Raw genomic sequence first — 23,376 nt, forward strand, 5'->3', positions numbered from 1 at the left:
GTCTGCCTAGTGAACACCCTGTCACACACAGACACTCACATCTCGTAATTATAGCTTGCACCATGTTCTCTCCACACAAAAATCCTTTCATTCTGTTTTGCTTTCATGCCAATCAAAACTGATCAGCCCAGCGTTCCTCTCATTCATGTCTTATTATATAACGATATGGCATAGAGTTTTCCAATGGTTTATTGGTTCCTGCTGATGATTGCCAGATTTGTTTTTGAACACCAAGCTGACATAACGCCCTGACCCATGGCTATCATTCTAATGATGGTAATTTCATAAATGCAGGCTTTAAAGCTTTTAGTTCCGCGTGTCATACCAACTGTCTTCCAGAACTACTGCCAACACACCATCTCATTCCAGTGGTCCCCAAGAAGGAGAGGGAAAATGCTAATAACCTATAACAACTCTAGGAAAATCCCCTCAGTTTTCCACATCTTTAGATTCTGTCCCTTGCTTTCATCTTGACAGGCCCATGGTGACATTTTCTAACAGAATAAATAGGCACATGATGAAAGGAAAGCTGTCCTGTTAAACAGAGAAGCAAATAAGTAAGAGTGCACAAATAAGTACACAGGTTCTATGTAATCCCAAGCTCATCAAAATTGATCCCAGCCTTCCTGTTGGATTAAAACTCACTCCTCTTCCCCAATAATCACCCTTCATTTCATCTGAACAGAGGCTTTTTTCTACTACAGAGAAGCCTTCTTCTTAGGAAGGGAATTTCAGGCAACAGTGGCAGACTGATGAATGAATGCTTAGGCACATGTTATTTCTGGTAATCAAAGTAATTTTGTAAAATTTTGTAAATGAAGTAATTTTTAAAACATGGCTGTTTCAGAATATAATTTTTATGCAGCTTTCCTGACTCTTACCTTCAGAGCACATTGCTTGCTCCAGAGAGGCTGCTGTGGTTGTGGCAGGTGCACATGAATTCACAGGCTTGACAGTCACCTCCACAGGTTCTCTGAGTTCTATTACCGAGAACTGTGGCAAGGTCCCCTTGCTTAGTGGCAAAGTCTGGGAACTGCTGCTCTTCGTGACTGGGTCTTCTCCTTCAGGAGACCGCCATCTTTGCCTAGCCCTGTGCCCTCCAAAGCTCCCATTTTCTATTTTATTACAACTCCAGTTCTTGATAGTGAAATTGGAGCTTGGCAAAGAAGCACAACTTGACACCTGGAGGACAGTTCTGACCTCCAGCTCTCCCCCTTATAAAGCCGCACTGCCCAGTGCAACTTAAAATATAAGTTACAGGTATCATTCAAAATTTTCTGAGTAGCCACCTGAGAAAAGTAAAAAGAAACAGGCAAAATTAATTTTAATAATCTATCTTATTCAACTCGATATATATTTAAATATGACCATTACAGCATGTAATCGATATGAAAATTATTAACAAGGTATTTTACATTTTTTGTGCGAAGCCTTTGAAATCAGGTGTGTTTTTTCACACGGCACATCTGCATTTGGACTAACACATTTCAAATGCTCAAGGGCCATGTGAGGACAAGAGGCTACCTCATGAGGCAGTGCAGTTTGAGAGGAAGGACGCAGGGCAGGACTTTGGAAGATCGTCCAGCCTGACTCCATACTTACAGGAAAGTTATGTACATTTTCTGAGCATATGCAACCAGTTAGTAAAAAAGGCAGGATTAGAATCCAATTATCCTCACCCTACCCAATGGCTTTATTCACAAAGCTGATTAATAACAAAGCTGGACGGGACCCTGCACCTCCACAGGCCAGCTCTGGGCTCTCTTTTCTACCAGGCACAGCCTAGAGAGAAGAGGCACCGGACCTGCCTTACCTTTCTTGTAAATAAACTAACAGCTTCAATGGAAATAATTTGGCTGCAAATCAAAACCAGAGTAGGGTTGAATTTTTCCATATCTTTCCACCAGATAATAATGTTTTTTATGACTTTTCACCCTTGTCCCCAGAAATTCTTAGTTTCAACAAGCTCCTTGAAAACTCTGATTCCTTTATGCAATGGTTCTAATTAGGGGTGCCCATCAGAATCACCCATGGAGCTTTTAAAAAGTTTAAATTACTGGTCTCCTACTCCAAAATTCTTATTTATAGGTCCATGGAGGAATTCTTGTAGATAGCTATTTTTTTTAAATGGTTTCTAAGTGATTCTGATGCATGCCCCCTACTCACAATGACCTCTGCAGCTGCTGCCAGATCACCATTGACATCGTCTGACCCCCAAATGGTTGAACAGAGGTCTGGTCTTAAGAAAGAGCCTGGTTTCCAGGAAAGAAACTTGAGAAACAGGTACCCCAGCACCTCCCGGGGCGGGGCTTCCTGGTTTACTTTCCCTCCACGCTCTTTCTCTGCAGCCAAGGACACCTTTAGTCTCATTTCCTGATTTTACAGCTTCACCTGCAGTGCTGTCTGAGCTGGTGGGGCAGGCAGGAATGCAGCAGGCAGGACTCACTCTCATGGCCTTGGCTGCCTGTGTGGCACTTCGCACCTCGGAAGGTGAGTGAGGTCACCTGCTTTCTGAGCCTTCCATGGAAGGAGTGTATGTGTGTGTGTGTGTGGGGGGGGGNCCTCGGAAGGTGAGTGAGGTCACCTGCTTTCTGAGCCTTCCATGGAAGGAGTGTATGTGTGTGTGTGTGTGGGGGGGGGGCGAAGGGGGGAAGCGGCAAGGGGAGGGTTTGGAGGTTGGGAGAGTGGCTGCCTCTCAAAATGGAGCTGGAGGAAGTGAGGTACTCCCAGCAATCTGGGGCAGGAATTTCCATCTCTTCAGGTAGGAACTTCTAATTATCTACAAGGGAATGACATAGGTTTAAATTTCTGATCTCCAAGAAGAATTTTCAGAAAAGAACCTCATTGGAACATGAATGTTAGTAATTTGCCACCTGGTAGATGAGGTCCTTCCACACCAGTGCAGCTTTGAGCTGCATTTCCTTTTCTGATGACAGTGTCTTAGAAAATCCCTAGATAGAGATTGGAGGAGAGCAGCTATTGTTCATCTGTCTGTTCCCTCCTCCCAACCTGCTAAACTGTCTGGATGCAAATGTGCATATTTCTGGAAGAAAGAGAGACTTGACCTTCTGGGTTAGGGTTTGGTAAGTTGCAAATTTTCTGAACAATGTCAACTCTGTGGATACTAAAACCCAAAACTTTAATCTGACCTTAAAAAGGGATGCAGGATAAAGGGGACTGAACTATACAAATTATATCAAAGAGAACTTAAATTGTGAGCTGCTAGCGTATATATGGGGATTATAACTGCGTTTGGATTGGAGGTGATCATTTGTACTGTTTTTAGAAACCCTGCTTAGAGGTACTTACTTAGTACTTGACAGATTTGTTTCTTCCACCACCTTCTTTTCTGAAACTTTACCCTGAAAAGATTATCTAAATCCAAAACAGAGATGAAATATAAGTTTTGTTTGGTCTGCTCTTTTAAAAATTAAGCCAACATTTAAAAACTGACATTTCACGTACATATCCTCATGTATACACGCATACAAATTAGATTTTAAAACTTCTCTTGAAAAATCAGATCTGACAACAATGGTTCCACGTTCCCTGGCAAGAACTGGCTGGAGGAGACAAACCTCTGTCCTTCTCTGAAGTTGGCTGTCATCCAATTAACTGTAGGCATTTGTGTAGAAACCTTAGTTTAGTGTACCAATACACTGGGTTTATATTACAGAGCTCAGGAAAAATCTGGATAATCTCTTCTTCATTTCTATTCATCTATTTTATTATGACAAAGACAAAAGTTTTTCATTTTATATGTTTCTGTACAATTTTTCAGAAAAATTCACCATTGAAATTTTAGGATTCACTTTCACTGTTTCTCAAAGGTCTACTTGCCAAGGCTTCGTTCCTAGTTTCGGCAAAGCAATTTATTTTTTCTCATTAAGCTTTAAAATAAAGCTTCCTGGCCTGTTTCCAGCTGTCCCCACAGCAGCAGCAGCAGCAGCTCTCTGTAGGAGAGGAGGGAAGGAGAGGGAAGGGCAGGCGAAAGGGACAAAGGTAATGAGGGAAGCCCTACCAGGCCTAAGGCCAAGTTCTTCCAGGGAATGAGTCCAGGCAGAGAGGGTGGGACAGCAAAACAGAAGGGTTTGAAAAGGAACAGTTGGTGATAAGAAAGAAAAGGAGCTGAGGAGACCCAACAGTAGCGTTTTGGGTTCATCTCAGGGCTTTCCCTAAGGCAGTTTGAACCAGAGGAAAATTACACTGTCTGAGAAGCCCCAACCCTCCATCATATAAAATAAGTGATGTTGGGTTAAAATACATGAGAGTAAGGCCTTAGAGTCGTTGTGGAACTGAAAGGGGTAACCCCATTGCTTTCTGTAGCAAACGTCCATTCAAGTGTCTGTGTCCCAGGTGCCCTGTGAGAGTCTCTAAAAGATTCAGGCTGGATGGGATAGGGCGGGGAGGTAGGGGGAAAGAAGGTGGGGAGTACTGGGGAGTACAGGGAAGGAGGTATCGGTGGCCTTGGCAATTGTCACAGGCTGGGGCAGGGAATAAGGATGTGGCCTGTGCCAGTTCAGGACTTCGGGAAGTACATTTTGTTCTTCCAGGCATTAACTGTTCCATGACCTGAATGGTGCCTTAAATGGCCAACTTGATGTGATGGCTCAGTTGCTGGCATTCCCAAAGTATTCTGCGTAAATCAGGAAGCAGCTGACTTATCCATAATTAAAAGCCTTGGATTCTACTCAAAGATAGGGTTTGGGCACACCCCACACCTACTGACTTGATTCCCAGAAGTCAATATTAGGTCCATAAAAATGTCTATTATCCACTCTCAGTGGCCCTGAGCCAGATTATGTAAAGCCACAATCTAGTGCTTTGTGGACCTGGCTGTTTTTGTTGTACATTAAGACTAAGGTTCCACTGTGCTCAGCAGTGTACATCGGGGGTGTGGGGTGTGGGGGTGTGGGGGGGTGTTGCTTCATTGAATCCAAAATTGGCTTCCTTCTGGCTGACAGTCTACTTTCTCAGATTAGGATGGCTCATTATTACACAGATAGTTGCTAGAGACTTGTTGCTTCATCCTAAAAGAAAACTATCTTTTGTTTGTTTTAACCATAGGAGACTTACTAGGGAGGGTTACCAAGAATATACATCTGTGCTTGAAAGTTGTTCTGCACAGTTGCTACTCTCCATGTCACCTGAAGTGGTTCCTGAGAGGCCAGACATGATGTACCTGGGAATCTGCCCTTCACTTTCTCTCCAGGTGTGCCCTTTAGTTAAAACAATACATCCTGTGTGCCTCAATACCATTGTTAGATTAAGTGTTTTAGGTTTTGGTTCAGAAACCCAGTCATCATATCTATAATGTAGCTCAGGGTTTTATAAATGTCCTTTTCTATGTCTAAAGAAGCAGAATGATATAATTGCTGTCTTCTCAAATTTGAGTCATATATGGACTCCTTTAATGGAAAACATTCTTTATACTCTCAATAATGACTTTTCAATTATTTTCCTATATTACGTGATGTATCAGGTATAAAATCAGGTATATATCCTTTCTGCAATTATAAAACCAAAATAAATTTAACCTTTAAATAAAAACATAACTACAAAGCCAAAAAGACTTAAATGTAACATTAACTTAATATAATAGTTACTGTTTGGCCAAAACTAAAATTACCATTCCAAACATGAATATAGCACTGATCCTTGAGGTGCAGATTTTGAGTTTTATGGGCACATGCTACCATGTTCAGAATGAGAAGTGTTTTTCACCCCACCACATTTTTCATTTTGAAACACAGTGATATAATTTGGCCCGCCCTTAGCATGAATGCATTATGAAATTCTACTCTGTTATTTTCTGATTGGCCTAGGACAATTAAAGTAGGATCTGACTTGGTAACAACACTAGCATAAACATAGACAAAATTCATATGTCCCAAAAGTGCTCTTTTAAGACGGTCTTCCAAAGAAGCTCCAGAATATATCTATTTAAAGATTATCATTGAAACGACATCCTAAAATTTAAGAACTGTTCGGAGAGCTCATGAACCCTGAGAACAACATTTTGATGGGCTATCTCCCAGAGGTCTGTGAAACCCAGTTTGAGAAATGCTGGCATGGGCTGGCCGAGTGGTGCGATGGTTAAGAACTGGCTTGGGACGCCAGAGGGCCCCGGTTCGGATCCCACATATGAGGACCAGTGACACTGCCCTCTACAGCTAAGATGCTGAACAACAGCTCAACCTGGAGCTGGGTTGCCATGAGTCATCGGCTGCAGCCCCTGCTGCAGTGGGTTGCCATGGGCTACTGTGTGCAGCCACCAGCCGCAGTGAGAGGCCGTCCAGAAGCTGGTGACTGATCTGCCTCGCCTGGGAAGAGCGCAATGATGGTGCCAACTTGGGTCAGTGAAGCAACGTCCTCCACAACTAGACTGAAGAACAAAAGGACAGCAACTTGTCTGTTCCCCTTCCCCCAATTCCCCAGCGCTGTTCCCATCCCCCCAATTCCCCAATAAAAATCTTTAAAAAAAAAAAAAAAGAAATGCTGGCATACTGGGAAGGATCTGGGCTTTGGACTCCAAAAGGCCCAGTCAGAATTCTAATTACATGAACTTGGGAAATTTGCTTAATCACTCTGAGCTCCAGTTTTCTTATCAGTAAAATAAGAATAACAATGCCTCTCTTACCTAGTTATTTTTATGATTAAATGAGATAATACAAAGGTGCCAAAAAAATGTATACACACTTTAAGAAAGGAAAAAACTGTAATACTCAATATATACCAACAACAAAAGATGAACACAAGTCATGTGTATACATTTTTTTGCTCCCCCGGTATATAGAGAGTGTCTGGCATTTAGTAGGTGCTCAATAATTGTTAGTTTCTGTCCCTTTTCTCCCATAAGTGTCTATCTTCTGATAATTTTTTTAATGAAAATTATCAAAAAGTCACAAATTAAAAGAATTTAATTCCTAAAATTACAAAAATTATAAATATAACAGTGTAAAATTTTTAAATATAAAATATAGAATTAAAAGAAATGAATGTCCACTTTCTCTATTCCTTTAATGTCTTTCCCTTCCTCAAAGGTAATAACCCTTCTGAGTTCTACGTATCCTTCTAGAACTTTCTCTATGCATTTATAAATACGCAGGCACAGACACTTATGGTAAATCACTCATTTACTTACTACCATAAACAACAATGATAACAACCTAGAACTAACAGAATTAATAGCAATAACACTATACTTAATAAGACAAATATTAATGCTTTTAATGAGATAGTAATGACATCATCTTTAAAATATTAAATATAATGGACAAATGATTTATTTCATATTGAGTTCACCCCTAATTACTTTAAGGTAAAGGGACGGTATGTTTCTGAAAAGCACTGTGGAATTTTAGGACATTTGTGACATAAGACCTTGACCAAAAACTGATAATCTTGTGTTCTCAAAAAAAATTTTTTAAAAGGAAAAATATTTTAATGGCATTGAAAGCCTTAAAACAAGATAAAATTAAACATGATGTGGGACTACAACAGAACTTAGTTCAGCTTGAGACATTTATTTAGCACTAATGCCAGGTAATGTCTGTGGTGTGGGTAGAAAGATATCCTGAGGGAGCTCACAGACAAAAGACAAAGTCATGTAAACACTTAATTTTATATATGGTAAACAGGAAAGCTTAGGGTGCTGTGGGACCACAGATTTACGTGCAGAATGGGCAAGACTGAGAGAAAGGAGGCAACTGGGAGGCTCAACAGGCCAGGAACCAATTAATGAGGTCTTGAACTTGGGCAATGGTAACAGGAATGAAAAGGGAGAGACAAATATGAGAAATGTTAAGGGTGTAAGACTTACAGGAGTTTGCGATTGGCTGTGGGGCATGCAGGAGGATGGAATGACACCTGGGTTTTGGCTTGGGTAACCAAATGATAGTTAAATGAGACGAGAAAAGGAGTAAATTTACAGCAGCAGGAGATGATGTCTTCAGTTGGGTATTCATTGAGTTAGGGGTGCCCGTAGGATATCCAAGTGCATGCTCAACAGCAGTTGGATATGTGTCAGGACATTGGGGTAGAGTTTAAAGTAGACAAAGATATTTTGAAGTTACTGACATAGGTAATCATTTAAAGCATGAGAGGGGTGGCCGGTTAGCTCAGTTGGTTAGAGCACAGTGCTCATAACACCAAGGTTGCCGGTTCAGTTCCTACATGGGCCACTGAGTTGTGCCCTCCACAACTAAAAGGAAACAACTGCTTGACTTGGAGCTGATGGGTCCTGGTAAAACATATTTTTTCCAATACAATGGGTCCTGTTTCCCAATAAAATAAATTTTAAAAAATAATAAAGCATGAGAAGATGTAGATGGAAAGAAAAGAGTGGAAGGTCAAGAATGGAACTTTGAGGAACGCTAACTATTGAGGAGCGGGTTAAGCAGGAATTCAAGAGGCAGAGAAGGTAATTTTTCAGTATTAGGAGAATTCGGAGAGATTAGTGTTTTATAAACCAAGGATATAGAAAATTTTTAGGAAGGAATGGGTAACAATGTCACCATCAGTAGTCAGGTCTGGAAAGGTAATGTTAGAAAAATAGCAGCTATTGTAGGCACCCTGAGGGCAGGTACAATGACTTGCTAATTTTTGTATACAGTACTTAGTACCTGGAACAATGACTGACACAGATAGGTGCTCAGTAAGTGTTTATGGAATTTTATTGATGTGACAATCACTTTCATTAGTAAAATAATACACTTACTCAAAAACATTTGTGTGAAATATTATCGAGATTTTTTTCTTGACCTAACCCAGCCTAAATTTTCAGTATTAAATAAATAAATAAATAAATAAATAAAATAAACAAAATAAAGGAAATGTAGAAAACTTAATCCAATAGAAGGAAGGGGGAGAGGGAAGCAGAGAAAATAAGATTAAAAAAACAAACACAAAATAAGGTGAACATTTAAGCAAAAATTGAGAGTTGCACGTTTAATATCAGAAAAAGAATTTAACCCAAAAGCTGCAATAGGACTAGAGGAATCTTATCTAATAGGAAGGATAAGAAAAGATTAAGTTCACCAAGAAGGTACACCCAGGACTCAGAATAGGGTGAGGCAAGTGAGGTGACTTAGGTGAGTTGCGCAGGTGCAGGGGCAGATTTTGTTTTTATTTAAAATTGTTGTGTTTTATTCATCAAAGATTTCTTGTGTTAATTTTTATTTTAAAATATATTCAAATGTCATTTATCTTTGATTACTGGTGTTTTTGGTGCCCCGTTAAACTTTGCACCCAAGGCCAGTAGTGCCTCACGCCAATCCTGGTTGTGGACCAGCAGGTCTGTGTGAATCTGAAAATATAACCCCAAGTGATATATTGCAAAAGTGGACAGACTCACAAGAAAAAAATCTGATATAATCCCAACAGTAGTGTAAGATTTTTAACGTACCGACATCAGACATATTGACTCAGAAACCTGAGGTAGGGGAGGGACTGACATCAATCTTTAGTTTAAAACGCCCTTTAAATAATCCTGAGGCACGGAAAATCTGAAAACCATTGCCCTAGAGGTATTCTCACACAAGCCTCAAGGAGACATAGAAGAGCAAGGAAAGCATAGCCCAATTGTTTAAAAAAGTGCCAGACTGCCTGGATGCCAATCTTAGCCCAACCATTTCTTAGCCCTTTGATCTGGGCAAAGTTAGGTAACTTTTCTGTGTAGTAGTTACCCATCTATACAGTGTAGATAAATATAGTGCCTTCTGCATATCATTGCTGTGAAGAAATTATTTCCCATGGGGCAGTTACAGCAGTGCCTGGCACCGAGTAAGCCCTCAATAAGTGTAACATCTTCTTACCATTAGGATGTTCATTACAGCCTTGTTTGTAATAGTAAAATATTAGAAAAAGATTTCTTAAAAATAAGACTGAAAGCAAACATGGAAAGAGGACTAAAATTAGTAAAATTTGGGTGGTGGGTATATAGGAGTTTTTATCATTCTTGCTACTTTTCCCTGTGTTGAAATATTTCACAAGCAAAGAATAGTAATGAAGTCATCAATTATCTATTCACATTTGGATTTCCACAGAAGGGTGTTAGTTTATGTAAATCATCATGTCTTGATTAAAAATGTTTCCACAGAAAGAAGTTGCAGCACTTGTGCCCTTGGCATAAAATACAAGGCTGCCTGATCCCAACATACTTTTCATGTCTTCCTCTTACAACTTGCACTCACTATTTCTAAAATTCCAACCAAATTTGCGTATGTTCTATTTTTTTCCACTTTCATATCTTTACATGCCTTGTCTCCTCTACATTTACTGCCCTTTTAAAATCCTATCCATCTTTCAAGTTCCCAGGTCAAATACCACCTCTTGATAAATATGTGTCTGAATCTCTGTTATAATGTATCTCTTCTGTAGTTCGAGGTTCCAGACACTCATTCTATTTATCACATAGCCATTGCCACATTCTGCCTTATGTTAGAAATGGTTTCCCCTACTTTATTTCACACTTCTACACAAGAGTAAACCAACCTTTACAATGGAGCAAAGATCGATACAATCTCCAAAAACAATTGACAAATGATTCAAATATTAACTTCTATTCACAGAATACACACATCAGATGCTACCCATGGAAACTGTATGGTCTGGACTTCACTGGCTGGTGAATAGAAATTAGGATGTTCTGAGTTGCCCTCACCTCATCTTGCCTAGCAGTCATTACAGATTTTTACTAGGGTCTCCCAGTTAAAAAATTATTGATAATTCTCAAATTGTGAGTCCTAGAGAAGAGTCCTTTCTCTCCAAGAGTCTGAGGGAAGGTGGCCAGATAGAATGGGGAGGCTGCCCCTACCTGCAGCTTTAAGGTGCCTCTGCTAGGTAGCTGCTGGTGACCCACGCCCTGTCTTCTTGTGGTCGCCTACTTCAGAGAACTGACCTTAGGCCAGCAGTTGCTGCTCTCATAAATCATCTTTCAAAGGAGATTCCTGGCTGTTGGGCTGACACAAAACAAAGAATGCCCTGCCCAAAGCAAAGGGGCATCTCTGGAGGGATTAAGGAAGGGGCTGGGGTGAAGTAGGGAAAACCTTACAAATAAACCTCAGATCCTTGTTTGTTTATAACTCTGGGCCCTGCTGCTTTATCGAGTCTACTCTGCAAGGCTTCTATTTGCAATAATTTTCACATATGTCGTCCTTCCAGGGAACCCTACTCCATCAGATAGGTCTGTGTGTGAACTCGTGTTTTGAAATAAAAACAGGTTCTTTCCCTTGGGGTTCCTGGCCTTATGAAATGGTGGCACCAAAGTGGTCTTTGGGGGAAAGCTTAGTTTCCCTAATTTCTTATCAGCTTGATTCCACAAACAAGTAAACGTATCATATGAATAAAAACTATTAAATGCAGTAGAACCGTCACCCAATCCCGTTTTTCAACCTTATTACTACCATAAATCTTTCCTATATGGAAATCAGAGGAAGTTGCTAACCATTCCTTAAAAATGGAAGTATTCTGACTGGAGGCTGCGTGAGAAAACCACCAGGGGGCGATGCTATCCAAAACAATCTCACCATCGCCCTAGCCCAAACCATGTAACATTCTTCATTGCCAAGCAACTCCTGTACTCTTCAAAGGATTCTACCTTTTCCGGCCTTTTATTTATTTATTTTTATTATTATTATTACTTTAGCTGAGCCATCCTGCCACCTGTTGGCAGATCAGCTCAAGCCGGACTCGAACCGCTGTTGCTCAGAGCTCGCACTCTTGAGCGAGCTCTTAACCAACTGAGCCACTCAGGTGGCCTCCTGGCCTTTTATGTTTCCTGCTTCCTCACGAGGGCACCAGTCACATCTGCCAACATGTAATAAATGTTGGCCTGCCTCTTGCCTTTATGTAGATAATCTGATTTAGGTCAAGTAATCTCCAAGTGAGCCCATCCTACTTTTATATTTGAGAAATGTGTATCAGTTTACTGAGTACATATAGGTCCTGGGTGTCTTTCTGGCTTAAATCTATTCCTTGAATTGATGTCCGCTCTCAGATAACTCAAATTCCTAAAAACACAGGTTTGCCTATGACTCATAATTAGCACAATGCTTCTGAAAGTCCATTTCCTATTTTATAGTCGCCTGGGTCACAACTAATAGCAGTGGTTTGTGTATTAACTCTTTGAAGCTGGCAACCCTTTCATCTTTCTACCTCCAGGCTCTAGTATAGTGATTCACAATAAGAATTCATAGATATAGATATAGATATAGATATAGATATAGATATAGATATAGATATAAATAGTGATTCGCTCTACAAGAATTCACATAGTGATTCTTATACAGTAAGATGGGTGAATGCATGGATAGATGGATACGTAAATAAACCCCAAGCCTTTAGGGGGATATTAAAATACTTTGACTTGGAGAATAGGCAGTACAGCATAGCTAAAGAAAAAACAATTCAGTTTAGGAAATAAATGTATTAATAGATGTAAGGACAACCAGTGTTCTCCTACAGCACTTTTTTAAAAATTGAAATATAATTCACATACCATAAAATTCACCATTTTAAAGTGTACAATTTAGTGGTTTTTAGTATAGTCATAGAATCATACAACCATCATCACTATCTAATTCCAGCACATTTCATCACCCCAAAAGGGACTCGACCTGTAAGCAGTCACTCCCCATTCCCCCCTACCCCAGCCCCTGGCAACCACTAATCTACTTTCTGTCTCTGCATTTGTCTATTCTGGACATTTCACATAAACAACTTCATACAAAATATGGCCTTTTGAATCTGGTTGCTTTCATTTATAATCGCATCGCACTTTGACCGTGTCTCGTATTTTGCTGTGTTGTGATTATTTGTTTGCCTGCCTGCCTCCCATTGGACTAGTAAATATCGCGAGGATGGAAGCTATGCATGTTTATTTCAGCATTTCTAATACAGAGTTTAGGGCCTGACACAGAGTGGACACTCAATGCATGTTTACTGAACGAATGATTCTTTCCTTATTCTAGTGAATCTGGTTGGGTGGTATTTGGGTATGCCTCTACACACACTCCTTATATGCATAACAAAATGAAAAGCCCTTCCTGGGTCTAGATTGAGAAGGACGAGGGTGGTCCTTGTGGCATGAAATAGCTTGCACTGGGAAAGGTAAACTTTTCCTTCATTTGGGATGCTGCAGACTCACATGACAGCTAAATTATAACAGAACTGAGGCTGAGCACTTTATATCACTTGCATGGGTATATTGCAACGACATCTATTTAATTTAAATGCATTGTTTAGAAGTTATTAAAAGCATACATTTTTGTGGGCCCACCACTTCAGAGCCTTCGGCAGGGGATGTGTCTTCTGTATGAAACATACTTTCTAATTTTGTGGCCTTTATATGCATGACCTTCTAAGAAGTCTTTTCAATTGTCCCCAAGTGTAAGTTAGATTGCCCTCTTATATGGCTCTCTAGCACCCTGTATTTTCCTATTATAAGACTTAGCATGCTCTTTTGTAATTTCCCATTAATGTGATATTTTCCCAATAATTTAATTTCTCCACTAAAAAAAAAAAGACATACATTTTTGTAAATATATAATTAATGTATAATTGGAGAGTGTACATATATTCTAATTCTCTGAGAGTAAAAAATATATACTGGGCTGAAGCTAGATTGCTATTTATTTATTTATTTATGTATTTATTTATTTTCTCAAGCCTAGATTCTGTTCCAAATGGAGCAGCGTTGAGCTATTCAGGACAAGTGGGACAGGAGGGAATGTTGAGAAAGTCTTTCTTTCTGGAGGGAAGCGCTCCAGTGAATTTTACTCAGATCCTCCATGAGGCTAGAGGACTAAGGACAAGGCATTTTCCCCAGGCCCTGGATAAGACTTGAAGTCAGAGCAGAATTTCCTTCTTGTACCATTTTGAACAAGAATCTTGCCAGAGAAGACGTGCCATGGTCTAGGATGCCAAGTCCCATGAGTTTGACTCATTTTGTGGGATAAACTACCTAAGAAGCACTTCACTCTCTTCTAGCCCAGTGATCAGGACATGTTCGAGGTCCCCTCTCAGTTAGGTGAGTTCTGACTCCACCTTTAAAACTGAGTCCAAACTTCATGTCCTGGGATGCCTGCCCTGACTTCCCTAGGTGGAGTTCTCTAATCTGTGTTTCTAGGGGACTTGTTTCGGCTCTTCATAGCATTGGAAGTTTAAAAACATTATAAGTGTTGCATGCTAGTTGAAAATGTGCCCCCTTTCTAGAAGTAGTCTTTGCTTATAAATGTGGGCATATATATTTCCATATCTTTTCCTCTTTGTATGTGTGTACATTCTATTTTTATATAAAAATGGGATCATTTATAGTTCTTGTACTGAAACTTGCTTTTCTCACTTAACAATAAATTATGGAATTCATATACAGAGGGTGCCACGTGTCACATTTTAAGAAAGGAAAAAACTGTATTAAAATTATAATACTCAATATATACTGATAACAAAAGATGAATATAAGTCCTGTATATACATTTTTTGGCACCCCCGGGATGTTAATGTACATACATCTACTTCATCCTTTATTCCATTTAGATGTACCATTATTTATTTCACTATTGGTAGATGTTCAGATTGTCACTAATGTTTTGCTATAGTGAGCAGCTGTACACCCATCTTTGTGACTTGTGGGAGCCTTTTCAGAAGGACAGAATTCCAGAAGTACAGTTATAGTGGGCCAATGGGGCCGTTTCCTAAGCATTTAGCTCCAAATCTGTTTCCTCTACTACAGCCTCTTGAGGACAGGGACATTTGTTTTATTTATTTTTGTATCCCCTGGTGGCCAGCATTATTCCTGGAACATTTTAACTGCTCAATAAATATTTGTTGAATAGTTAAATGAATAAATGAATGGATGACTGGTAATGGAAAGTTTTGATGCCCAGAGAGTCATATACACATTCTTTTTTTTTTTAAAGATTTTTATTGGGGGAATGGGGGATGGGAACAGCGCTGGGGAATTGGGGGAAGGGGAACAGACAAGTTGCTGTCCTTTTTGTTCTTCAGTCTAGTTGTGGAGGACGTCGCTTCACTGGCCCAAGTTGGCACCATTATTGGGCTCTTCCCGGGCGAGACAGGTCAGTCGCCAGCTTCTGGATGGCTGCTCACAGCGGCTGCTGGCCGCTCACGCTAGCTGTTGGCTACACACGGTAGCCCATGGCAACGCACTGCAACAGGGACTGCAGCCTATACCGTCACCGGTGTTACCGGTGACTTAGGGCAGCCCAGCTCCAGGTTGAGCTGTTGTTCAGCATCTTAGCTGTAGAGGGCAGTGTCACTGGCCCTCATATGTGGGATCCGAACCGGGGCCCTCTGGCTTCCCAAGGCAGCTCTTAACCAATGGCGCCACTCGGCCAGCCCCACATACACATTCTTAATTTCACATTCGGCTCCTTCTCTACTCCATAGCTGTGAGTAAGCCTGATGTTTCCATATGGGCAAAGCATGCGCACAGAGATCTTCCCCCATCCCAAGCACCGGTACCCCTATTGCTTAGAGCTGACACTATAAAGAGGTCTAACCATTTCTTTTAACCCCTCATTCAGGACCTAACTTCTGTTTGTTATTATCAGGCTGCCATCTGCAGCCTCTTGACTATAGGTTCTTAAAAAATGTATTTTTTAATTTACTACTCTCTTGGTAGAATGGGAAGCATAGAATACTGTGTGCATGTGGCAGGTAGGAATTTGCAGATACACAATTTAGTAAGGGATAGATTTCCTTTTATATTTGTGTTGCCCTCGTCTCCTCGTCCCCTGATATCTGGGTAACATAAGCCCCTCGTAGCTTGACCTCCTGCCCATCACCCCCCACCCCCCAAATGGGAGCTTATCACTGCAAGATGGATTTTCCTAAAACTCTCTCCTTTCTCAAATCTTTAATGGTCCCCATTTCATAAAAGCTAAACCTCCTTAGATGGACATTCAAGGCCTCAGTGGTGTGACCTCAGTCTATCTTTTGAACCATATCCCCCATTACTCACCTTCCTAGCTGCTTAATTCAGAGAAAATGGTCTATTTTTCTCAATACCCTAAATGCGCTTTGCACTTTCCTGTCTCAGAACTCCTGACCACGTACTTTCATTAGTGCGGATAAGTCTTCTCCATTTTTTGTCACCCATCCAAATCCTTCAAGATTCAGCCAAGTCCTTCCTAAGTGGGAAACGTTCCAACCTGCTCCAGGGGCCCATGTGGCCACTCTCTTCTGCACTGTGTCAACCTCACTTCTTTCATCTTTTATCAAGTCAGTCTGCAACCCCACTAACATTGTTGTCTGGAACATTTCTTCATCACTTCAATTGTTTTGTGTCTTTGCCTGTGCTTAAATTTATCTTCCCCAAATACAGTGTATGTTCTGGAAGGCAGAGACAGTACTGCCTGGGTCTGCATGCACAAAGCCCTCAGTACACGTTTACCCCTTGCTCACGTGGATTTACGTTGTGTTTTTGAGTCTTTAAGATGAGAGCCAGGCCATTGTTCTATAAACTGTGATCTAACATTTTCTTTCTTTTCTTGTTTTAGCTATACTTCCCATTGCCTCCAGCTGTTGCACCGAGGTTTCACACCATATTTCCAGAAGGCTTCTGGAAAGAGTGACTACATGTCGCATTCAGAGAGCTGATGGGGATTGTGACCTGGCTGCTGTGATGTGAGTGCTCTTCAGCAACAAGGTCTAAGCCTGCACAGTGATCATTTCCTGGCCAACCAACAATAGGCTGGGATGCAACATACCTGATACACAACATACAAATGTCATTTGAACAAGGGAGGGGAGAGTAAATACTTCGCCTTTCGGCCCCCAGGCTCCCTGGAGTGAACACACAGTCCCCCTGTACTAGGATGTCCAGAGCCCCACACTAGCCCTCCGCTGCCCCCACTACAGTGCTCTGATTAGAGCTTATTGCCTTCAGTTACCAAGCAATGCATAAAACGTTCCTAAGCAAAACAGGGGACATTCTGAGTGAAAAAAATGAACATAAAAACAGAAAGTGACTCTGTTCTATTTTCATGGCTTTAACTGCAACTTTTTCCAGGCAAGTATGTGAGTTGCTATCTTTTTTACTCTCTGAATTCATCAGGAGTGTATATAAGGTTCAAACAGAAGTGTAGAGCTGTCATGCCTCTCACCTGTGCTACATGTGGTAATCAAGCACAAATGTCCTTTCTTACTATTGATTCTGGACTGTGGGCGCATGGTAGACCGTCATACCCCTCCTACCCCCATCCCTGTCTCAGTTATTAAAAACTTTAGACTTATATGGACTTAACGTCTCCATAGAGATTTTTAAAATCTGACATGCATTGGTATTTAGCAAAGCTGGATGCTGACAACAATGCTGTGAGGAAGGCATACGTTACCTCCATGTCACACAGAAGAAAGATGTGACTGAGGAGATTACGAAGCTTACCTGCTGACATACGCTAGTGAATGGCAGAAATGGGATGTGAGCCCAGGTCTCTTTGTTCAGAGCACTATGTACTTCCAAGGTCTCTCAAAAGGGATGGTGGGACTAACCATAAAATGCTCTCCTTAAATGCCATTCCATTCAGCACCTTCAAATCATAATGACAGCATATCAGGCATTTCCCTGACACCACTTATGGTTCCAGGCGACGCTAACGAGCCATTTGGTGTTCCCCTCTTGGGGCTACAAATAGTCCCATTGCTTATGCCTGAGTTCCGGAGTCATTGGGGAACCTCCTTATTTATTCAATGAATTCAACAAATATTTATCAATTAACGATTATGTACTGAACACCATTCTATGTGCTGGGGATGCAGCAGTGACAAAATAGACTCTGCCCTCCTAGAGTCTCCAGGAGACTATCCAGGTGGGTCCTGCAGACCAGTCTCTGAGATTTAAGATACATTTTTCCCCATCAGAGGAACCTATCCATTACCCAACTTTGAGAAACACGGCTCCAAGGCAAGGTTCTAGAAGATCAGAGGGAGAATTTGTAAGATGTCCACTGATGGACTTCCTTCAGGACAGAGGAGCTGTGAAGTCCCTGAAATTTGTGGGTCTGAATGTGTGAACATTTTTCTGGAGAGAAGGTCCATAGATTTTATAAGACCTTCAAAAATATCTTAGGTCTAAAAAAGTTTTAAAATTACACTTGGGGTTAGATGTGTGGAGCAAGGCAATTCCTGGCCCAAACTTGTAATAAGCATGAGGTCTATGTGAGAACAGGGAGAGGGCAGAAAACTCTCTCAGCATCTCCTCAGTTCATGTCACCACCACACTGGATCCATTGTCTCGGGTGGTTCAGTCACTGGGAACCAGTGTGTTCTATAGCAACCCAGGGGTTACTTCCTAATGAGGTACCTTCTGAGGGGTACTTCAATGTCCCAACTTCTTTGAAAAACTCCCTTAGTAAATGCCTGGCCATAACTCTATCAGTTCTGACTTAATCTTAATAAATAGTGCTGGTAGTAGATGGAGAGTGAAAATTCATAGGCAGTTCAAGGGTAACCAGTGTTCTGGAAAATTTAAATCATTTGTATATTTGAGTCAGATCTGCCTGGCTGAACAAAATCTGCCTGAGGCTGTTCTGGCTACTCTCAGTAACACCAAATTCTCAACTTTCGATCCCTTTCACCTCGTTGGCACATGTCATCCCAGACTGAAGAAGGCTTCAGAGTTTGTAAGGGCTCCCATGGGACACCTAGGAAGGCATGGGGAAAGAACTGCCAGAAGTTTCTGTGTGTGTGTGTAGCAGGAGACAGATGTTGGGGAGTACCGGGGACACTGATACAGGAGTTTGGTAACAGGAGTTTCAGAGAAGTTTCTTTAGGATAAGCAGGTGCCAGATAGAGATCTAAAAGGTTTAGGAACAGAAATGATGTAAGTCCTCACTTTGATAAATGAAAATGTGATAAAAAACATGAGTTATCATTTTAATAAGGACTCAATTTTAATTAAAGGGAAACTATGCAGTCAATCACTTAGATCTAAAATACCTACTTTATTCTAGTACAAGTTTGTAAATTAACCTCTTTGTGCTCATAAAACAGCTGAAAATTTTAAAAAGTTATGACCTGGTCCCAAATAAGATGAAATTTGACTACATAGCATTTTTTAATCATAACTTACAGATCTTCCCTGTTGTGTTTCCTGACATTCAATATAAATCGATAAAAGTTCTTTTGTTTTACTACAGAACATGTCTTTACTTATCCCTTAACTGTCAATACATATAAAGAATTCAAGGTTTGCAACAAGTGTTTTAGATGCAGAAAACACTGCAAGCGTTGAACATATAATTCCCAAATAGCATGTATTTTTTATCACAACTACCGAATATAAACTAATTTACAGAGAACTCATTGGATTTCTTTTCTTTTCCATTTCTGCCTAGAAATAGGTCCTTTGTTTCACACCCCATAAATGATCATTGTAATTTTTGATGTCTGAGACAGCAATTTGCTTGTTCAAGCTCCTTCACAGTGACTTCATTAGAGAGCTTTTGGCTGTTTCTAGACATAAATACAATGCTAAGTTGTTTGTCTTGGGTAGATGGCTGAGGTTTCTTGAATCACACAGGCATTATCTGTTGGGAAGAAAATTTGGGATTATTATATGAAGTTATCCGGCAGGCTTGAATATTTTTTCAGAAGTAGTTGTTAAGGGCTGTTGTGCTTAGAGACACAGGCAAAGAAATACAGTCTAGGTAACAATTACAGGTACAATCTCTACAGCAAGTCCACACATTTAGGTTCATTGGGTTAGCTACTCTCTTGTAAAAGAATTAGGAGATCAGCCTTCTGTTTTCTTAGCATCAAACTCTCCACCTAGAAATTCACAACAGGGTGGGCCAGTACCCATCAGAATACGATACGGCTGGGAGCATCGGATAGGCTACGTCCCTGCCCAACATTACCTCACCTCTTTTTATCCTGGTGGAATACACATGGGATACAAGTGGAGGTTTAAGTAGCCTTTAAACTTAAAGATTTTAAAACATCATAGCATCTTGGATTTGGTAGCTGTGTTCTGGTAGCTGATTTTTTCTCTAACATTACATTGAAAGGCTGAGGTCATACTGGGTAGGCCTTTGAAAAGGGTCCCACATGGTAGTTGCTGTCTATTTAACTGTGGTTCTCCACCTCCCTGGGTCCTCTGTGTATACCCCCCTGCGTCTAGGCCTCCCTTCAGTCCCAGGGCTAGTGCCCCTCCCAGGAGCCCCTCCATCCTCGAGAAATAATGGTTCTCTCCTGTTGAGTCCTAGTTCTCTCCTGTGGAACTTCTGGGTTTATCTGGATGTCAGTGGAGTCTTTCTCCAGTGGGTGTCTGCCCAGGTTCTCTTTGACACCACAGGGAAGGAGACAGGTTGTCCTTTGGCAAGGGTAGGAGCATCAACACTTTTTTGTTTTTTCCTCCATGTTGCTACAGCCAAGTTTCCTCCTATGATAACTAAAGGCACACCAACTGGCAATAATGAGAAGCAGTTTTTCTTTTGAAGACCCCTCAATCTAATACAATAGAATGTATTATTCTCTTGTTAAGATGCCTCACTTTTTTTTTTTAAGATTTTATTAGGGAATTGGGGGAGGGGAACAGACAAGTTGCTCTGTCCTTTTGTTCTTCAGTCTAGTTGTGGAGGATGTTGCTTCACTGGCCCACGTTGATATTATCATTGCGCTCTTCCCAGGTGAAGCAGTCGCTTGCTGGCCAATGGATGGCTGCTCACGGCCGCTCACGAAAGCTCACGCCCGCTGCCGGCCACTCACGGTAGCTCATGGCAGCCCACTGCAGCCCCACTGCAGCCCACGCCATCACAGGCCACTCACGGCAGCCCAGCTCTAGGTAGAGCTGTTGTTCACCATCTTAGCTGTAAAGGGCGCAGCATCACTGGCCCTCATGTGGGATCCGAACCGAGGCCCTGCTGTTCAGAGCTGGCATCCCAAGCCAACTCCTAACCAACGCGCCACTTGACAGGCCCAATGCCTCACTTTTTGCAAACTAACATTCCCACCTGCTGGCTTTATTATGCTTCAGCTCATTTAAGTCTTTCCCAACTTTTCCTCCCACATTAGCTGATGATTCCTTTTAGGAAAACAGGGTCAAGGGTCTCAAGTTATCCAGACACAGAAATATTGTATGCATAGAGCCAGCAGGATTTGTGACATTTAATAAAAACTAGAGGGCACCTCATGGGGAATTAAAAGTCACAATATCTTCTGTAACAAAAAAAAAATTCTTCTAGTTGCTAGAAATTGTGAATGGTGCTCTAAGAGTCTCCCACTCCCAATGTCAAATTTTCATACAGAAAAATGAAAACAAATTCTGAGATGTGGTATAGATCTATATTATATGAAAATGTAAACAAAAGCGTAGGATATTTTAGTTTTGTTAAAAACAAAACCAAACTGTCCTTATTTTGAACAATTTTCACTTCATATCTACAACTAATTACTGAATTCCTACTGTGCACAGGCCTTTTCAAGACACTTCCAGACTATCCCTCCCTCCCTCAAGGAGCATAATCCACAGTGAAAAAAGAGAGACTGAGACAAGTACTCAAATAAAAGATGGAGTAAACTAAGTGGCAGAAGAGATATAACCAGTGCCATGGAAACTCAAAGGAAAAAAGAGGGCACTTAGCTGAGAGAACCTAGAAAAACCTTACTGAGGAGGATATGGGTGAGATGGGCAGTAAGAAATGAATCGGTTTTGTTGGGTGAAGCTTGGAGTTCAGAAAGAGAATTGTTTTCTCTTGGTTTCCCCCTTTGCCCCCTCCTAGCCTCCCCCTCCACCTTTCCTCCCTTCCTCTCCTCCCCTCTCCTCCAATTCCTTCTCCTTCTTTTAATACTTTCTGCAGATATCTGAGGAACCACAGGCAGCAGTGTAGTAAAGTTAAGAATCAACCCTGTGGTACTCAGTTGTAGGATTCAGCCTCTAAGAATACATTGTGTCTAAAAGTGGGAATGCCTATAAGTCACTAAGCTGTTACTTGTACTTTCTATCAGTGATTTTTTTTCCGTCCCTTTTTGGCAGCCTTCATGTCAAGCACAGAAGAATCTGTGTCAGCCCGCACAGTCGTATTATTAAGCGGTGGATGAAACAACAAGCGGCCAAGAAAAATGCAAAAGGCAACATTTGTCATAAGAAGAAACACCATGGCAAGAGGAACAGTAAAGGGACACATAAGGGGGGCCATAAAATACATGGCCATAAAACTCCTTATTAGAGAATGTACAAATGAACCTATAAAGATGATTCCTGAAGTGAACCTGGCCATGGTTGGTTATAAATTTATTATGTGAATGTTCCTCCTTGGGAGTTAAGAGGGCAAAATGAAATAATATTTTTTAAAAGGAACAATTATACAGTATGCAAATATAGCCAATAACATACTCAACTGAAAAATGAAATGACAAGATAATACTTATCTTCATATAATATTGCAAGAGCAGTATATAGATACAATTTCTTCAACTTTTTTATTATGTTTTCCAAACCTACAGAGAAGTTGAAAGAATGGTACCATGAATGCCTGTATACCTGTCACACAGATTAATCATTGTTAAAGTTTTGCCACATTCACTTTCTCCCTCTCTTCTCTCTTTGCATGTATATATAAAACATTAGATCAATCTATCATCTATCTATCTATCTGTCTATCTTTGCTAAACCATTTGAAAATAAGTTGCAAACATCATGATACTTCACTCCTAAATTTTGTTTTACTGTTACATCTTGGCATCCCTCAAGAATAAAAACATTATCTATATAATCACATTATCAACTTTATACCTAAAGAATTTCATATTTCCCCTATTTCCAGAGTATTTAATATAGTTCTTTTTCAATCAATCCAGGTTTATATATTGCAATTAATTGTTACATTTCTTTAGTATATTTTAATCTAAGAAAGTCCTGATTTTTTTCTTTTTCTTTCTTCCCATGGCATAGACTTTTTAAAAATAGAATCTAAGGAGTGGCCGGTTAGCTCAGTTGGTTAGAGCGTGGTGCTGATAACACCAAGATTGCCAGTTCGATCCTGCATGGGCCACTGAGATGTGCCCTCCTTAAAACAAAAACAAACAAAAATAAGTTAATTAATTAATTAAAAAAAATAATCTAAGCCAGAATCTGTTTCACACTCAGGGTTTGTCTGTTTCCTCATGATCACATCCAGGATTAACATTTTTGATAAGAATGCTTCCTGTGTGAATTTTTATGTTTCTTGCTGCATTATTTAGTGTTTATGAACATTGGAGTTTATTTTCTACCTTGAAAAGTTTTGGCTGCATATCACTTTAAAAAACCTAGTTTGAATAACTACTGTTGTTTGACTTGATAAATTCTGATGCTGAAAAAAAAAATGTCTGTTTTGCTCCAAGAGCCATCTGCCTCCACCCCAGGCAGTT

General features: G+C 40.6%; 1 protein-coding gene across 2 annotated transcripts; it reads left to right on the forward strand.

Annotated features, from left to right (window-relative positions):
* The first annotated feature begins 2,360 nt into the window (after window positions 1-2,360).
* On the forward strand, window positions 2,361-22,944 carry CCL28 (C-C motif chemokine ligand 28). 2 transcript variants are annotated; one of them, XM_019661512.1, is made up of 3 exons: window positions 2,361-2,490; window positions 16,524-16,650; window positions 22,001-22,944. In XM_019661512.1, exons 1-3 carry the CDS (start codon window positions 2,427-2,429, stop codon window positions 22,191-22,193), a joined length of 384 nt encoding a protein of 127 aa, XP_019517057.1. In that variant the 5' UTR covers window positions 2,361-2,426; the 3' UTR covers window positions 22,194-22,944. The 2 variants fall into 2 exon arrangements, with proteins under 2 accessions (XP_019517057.1, XP_019517058.1); XM_019661513.1 differs by lacking the exon at window positions 2,361-2,490 and adding an exon at window positions 2,695-2,761.
* The last annotated feature ends 432 nt before the right edge of the window (window positions 22,945-23,376 follow it).

Source organism: Hipposideros armiger, unplaced genomic scaffold (assembly GCF_001890085.2).
Source record: "Hipposideros armiger isolate ML-2016 unplaced genomic scaffold, ASM189008v1 scaffold_351, whole genome shotgun sequence".
NCBI lineage: Eukaryota > Metazoa > Chordata > Mammalia > Chiroptera > Hipposideridae > Hipposideros > Hipposideros armiger.

Coding starts and splice junctions, on each gene's coding strand:
- CCL28 (XM_019661512.1), top strand. CDS start 2,427: ATGCAGCAGGCAGGACTCACTCTCATGGCCTTGGCTGCCTGTGTGGCA. Junction 2,491..16,523: donor GGCACTTCGCACCTCGGAAG/GTGAGTGAGGTC, acceptor TTCTTGTTTTAG/CTATACTTCCCATTGCCTCC. Junction 16,651..22,000: donor TGTGACCTGGCTGCTGTGAT/GTGAGTGCTCTT, acceptor CCTTTTTGGCAG/CCTTCATGTCAAGCACAGAA.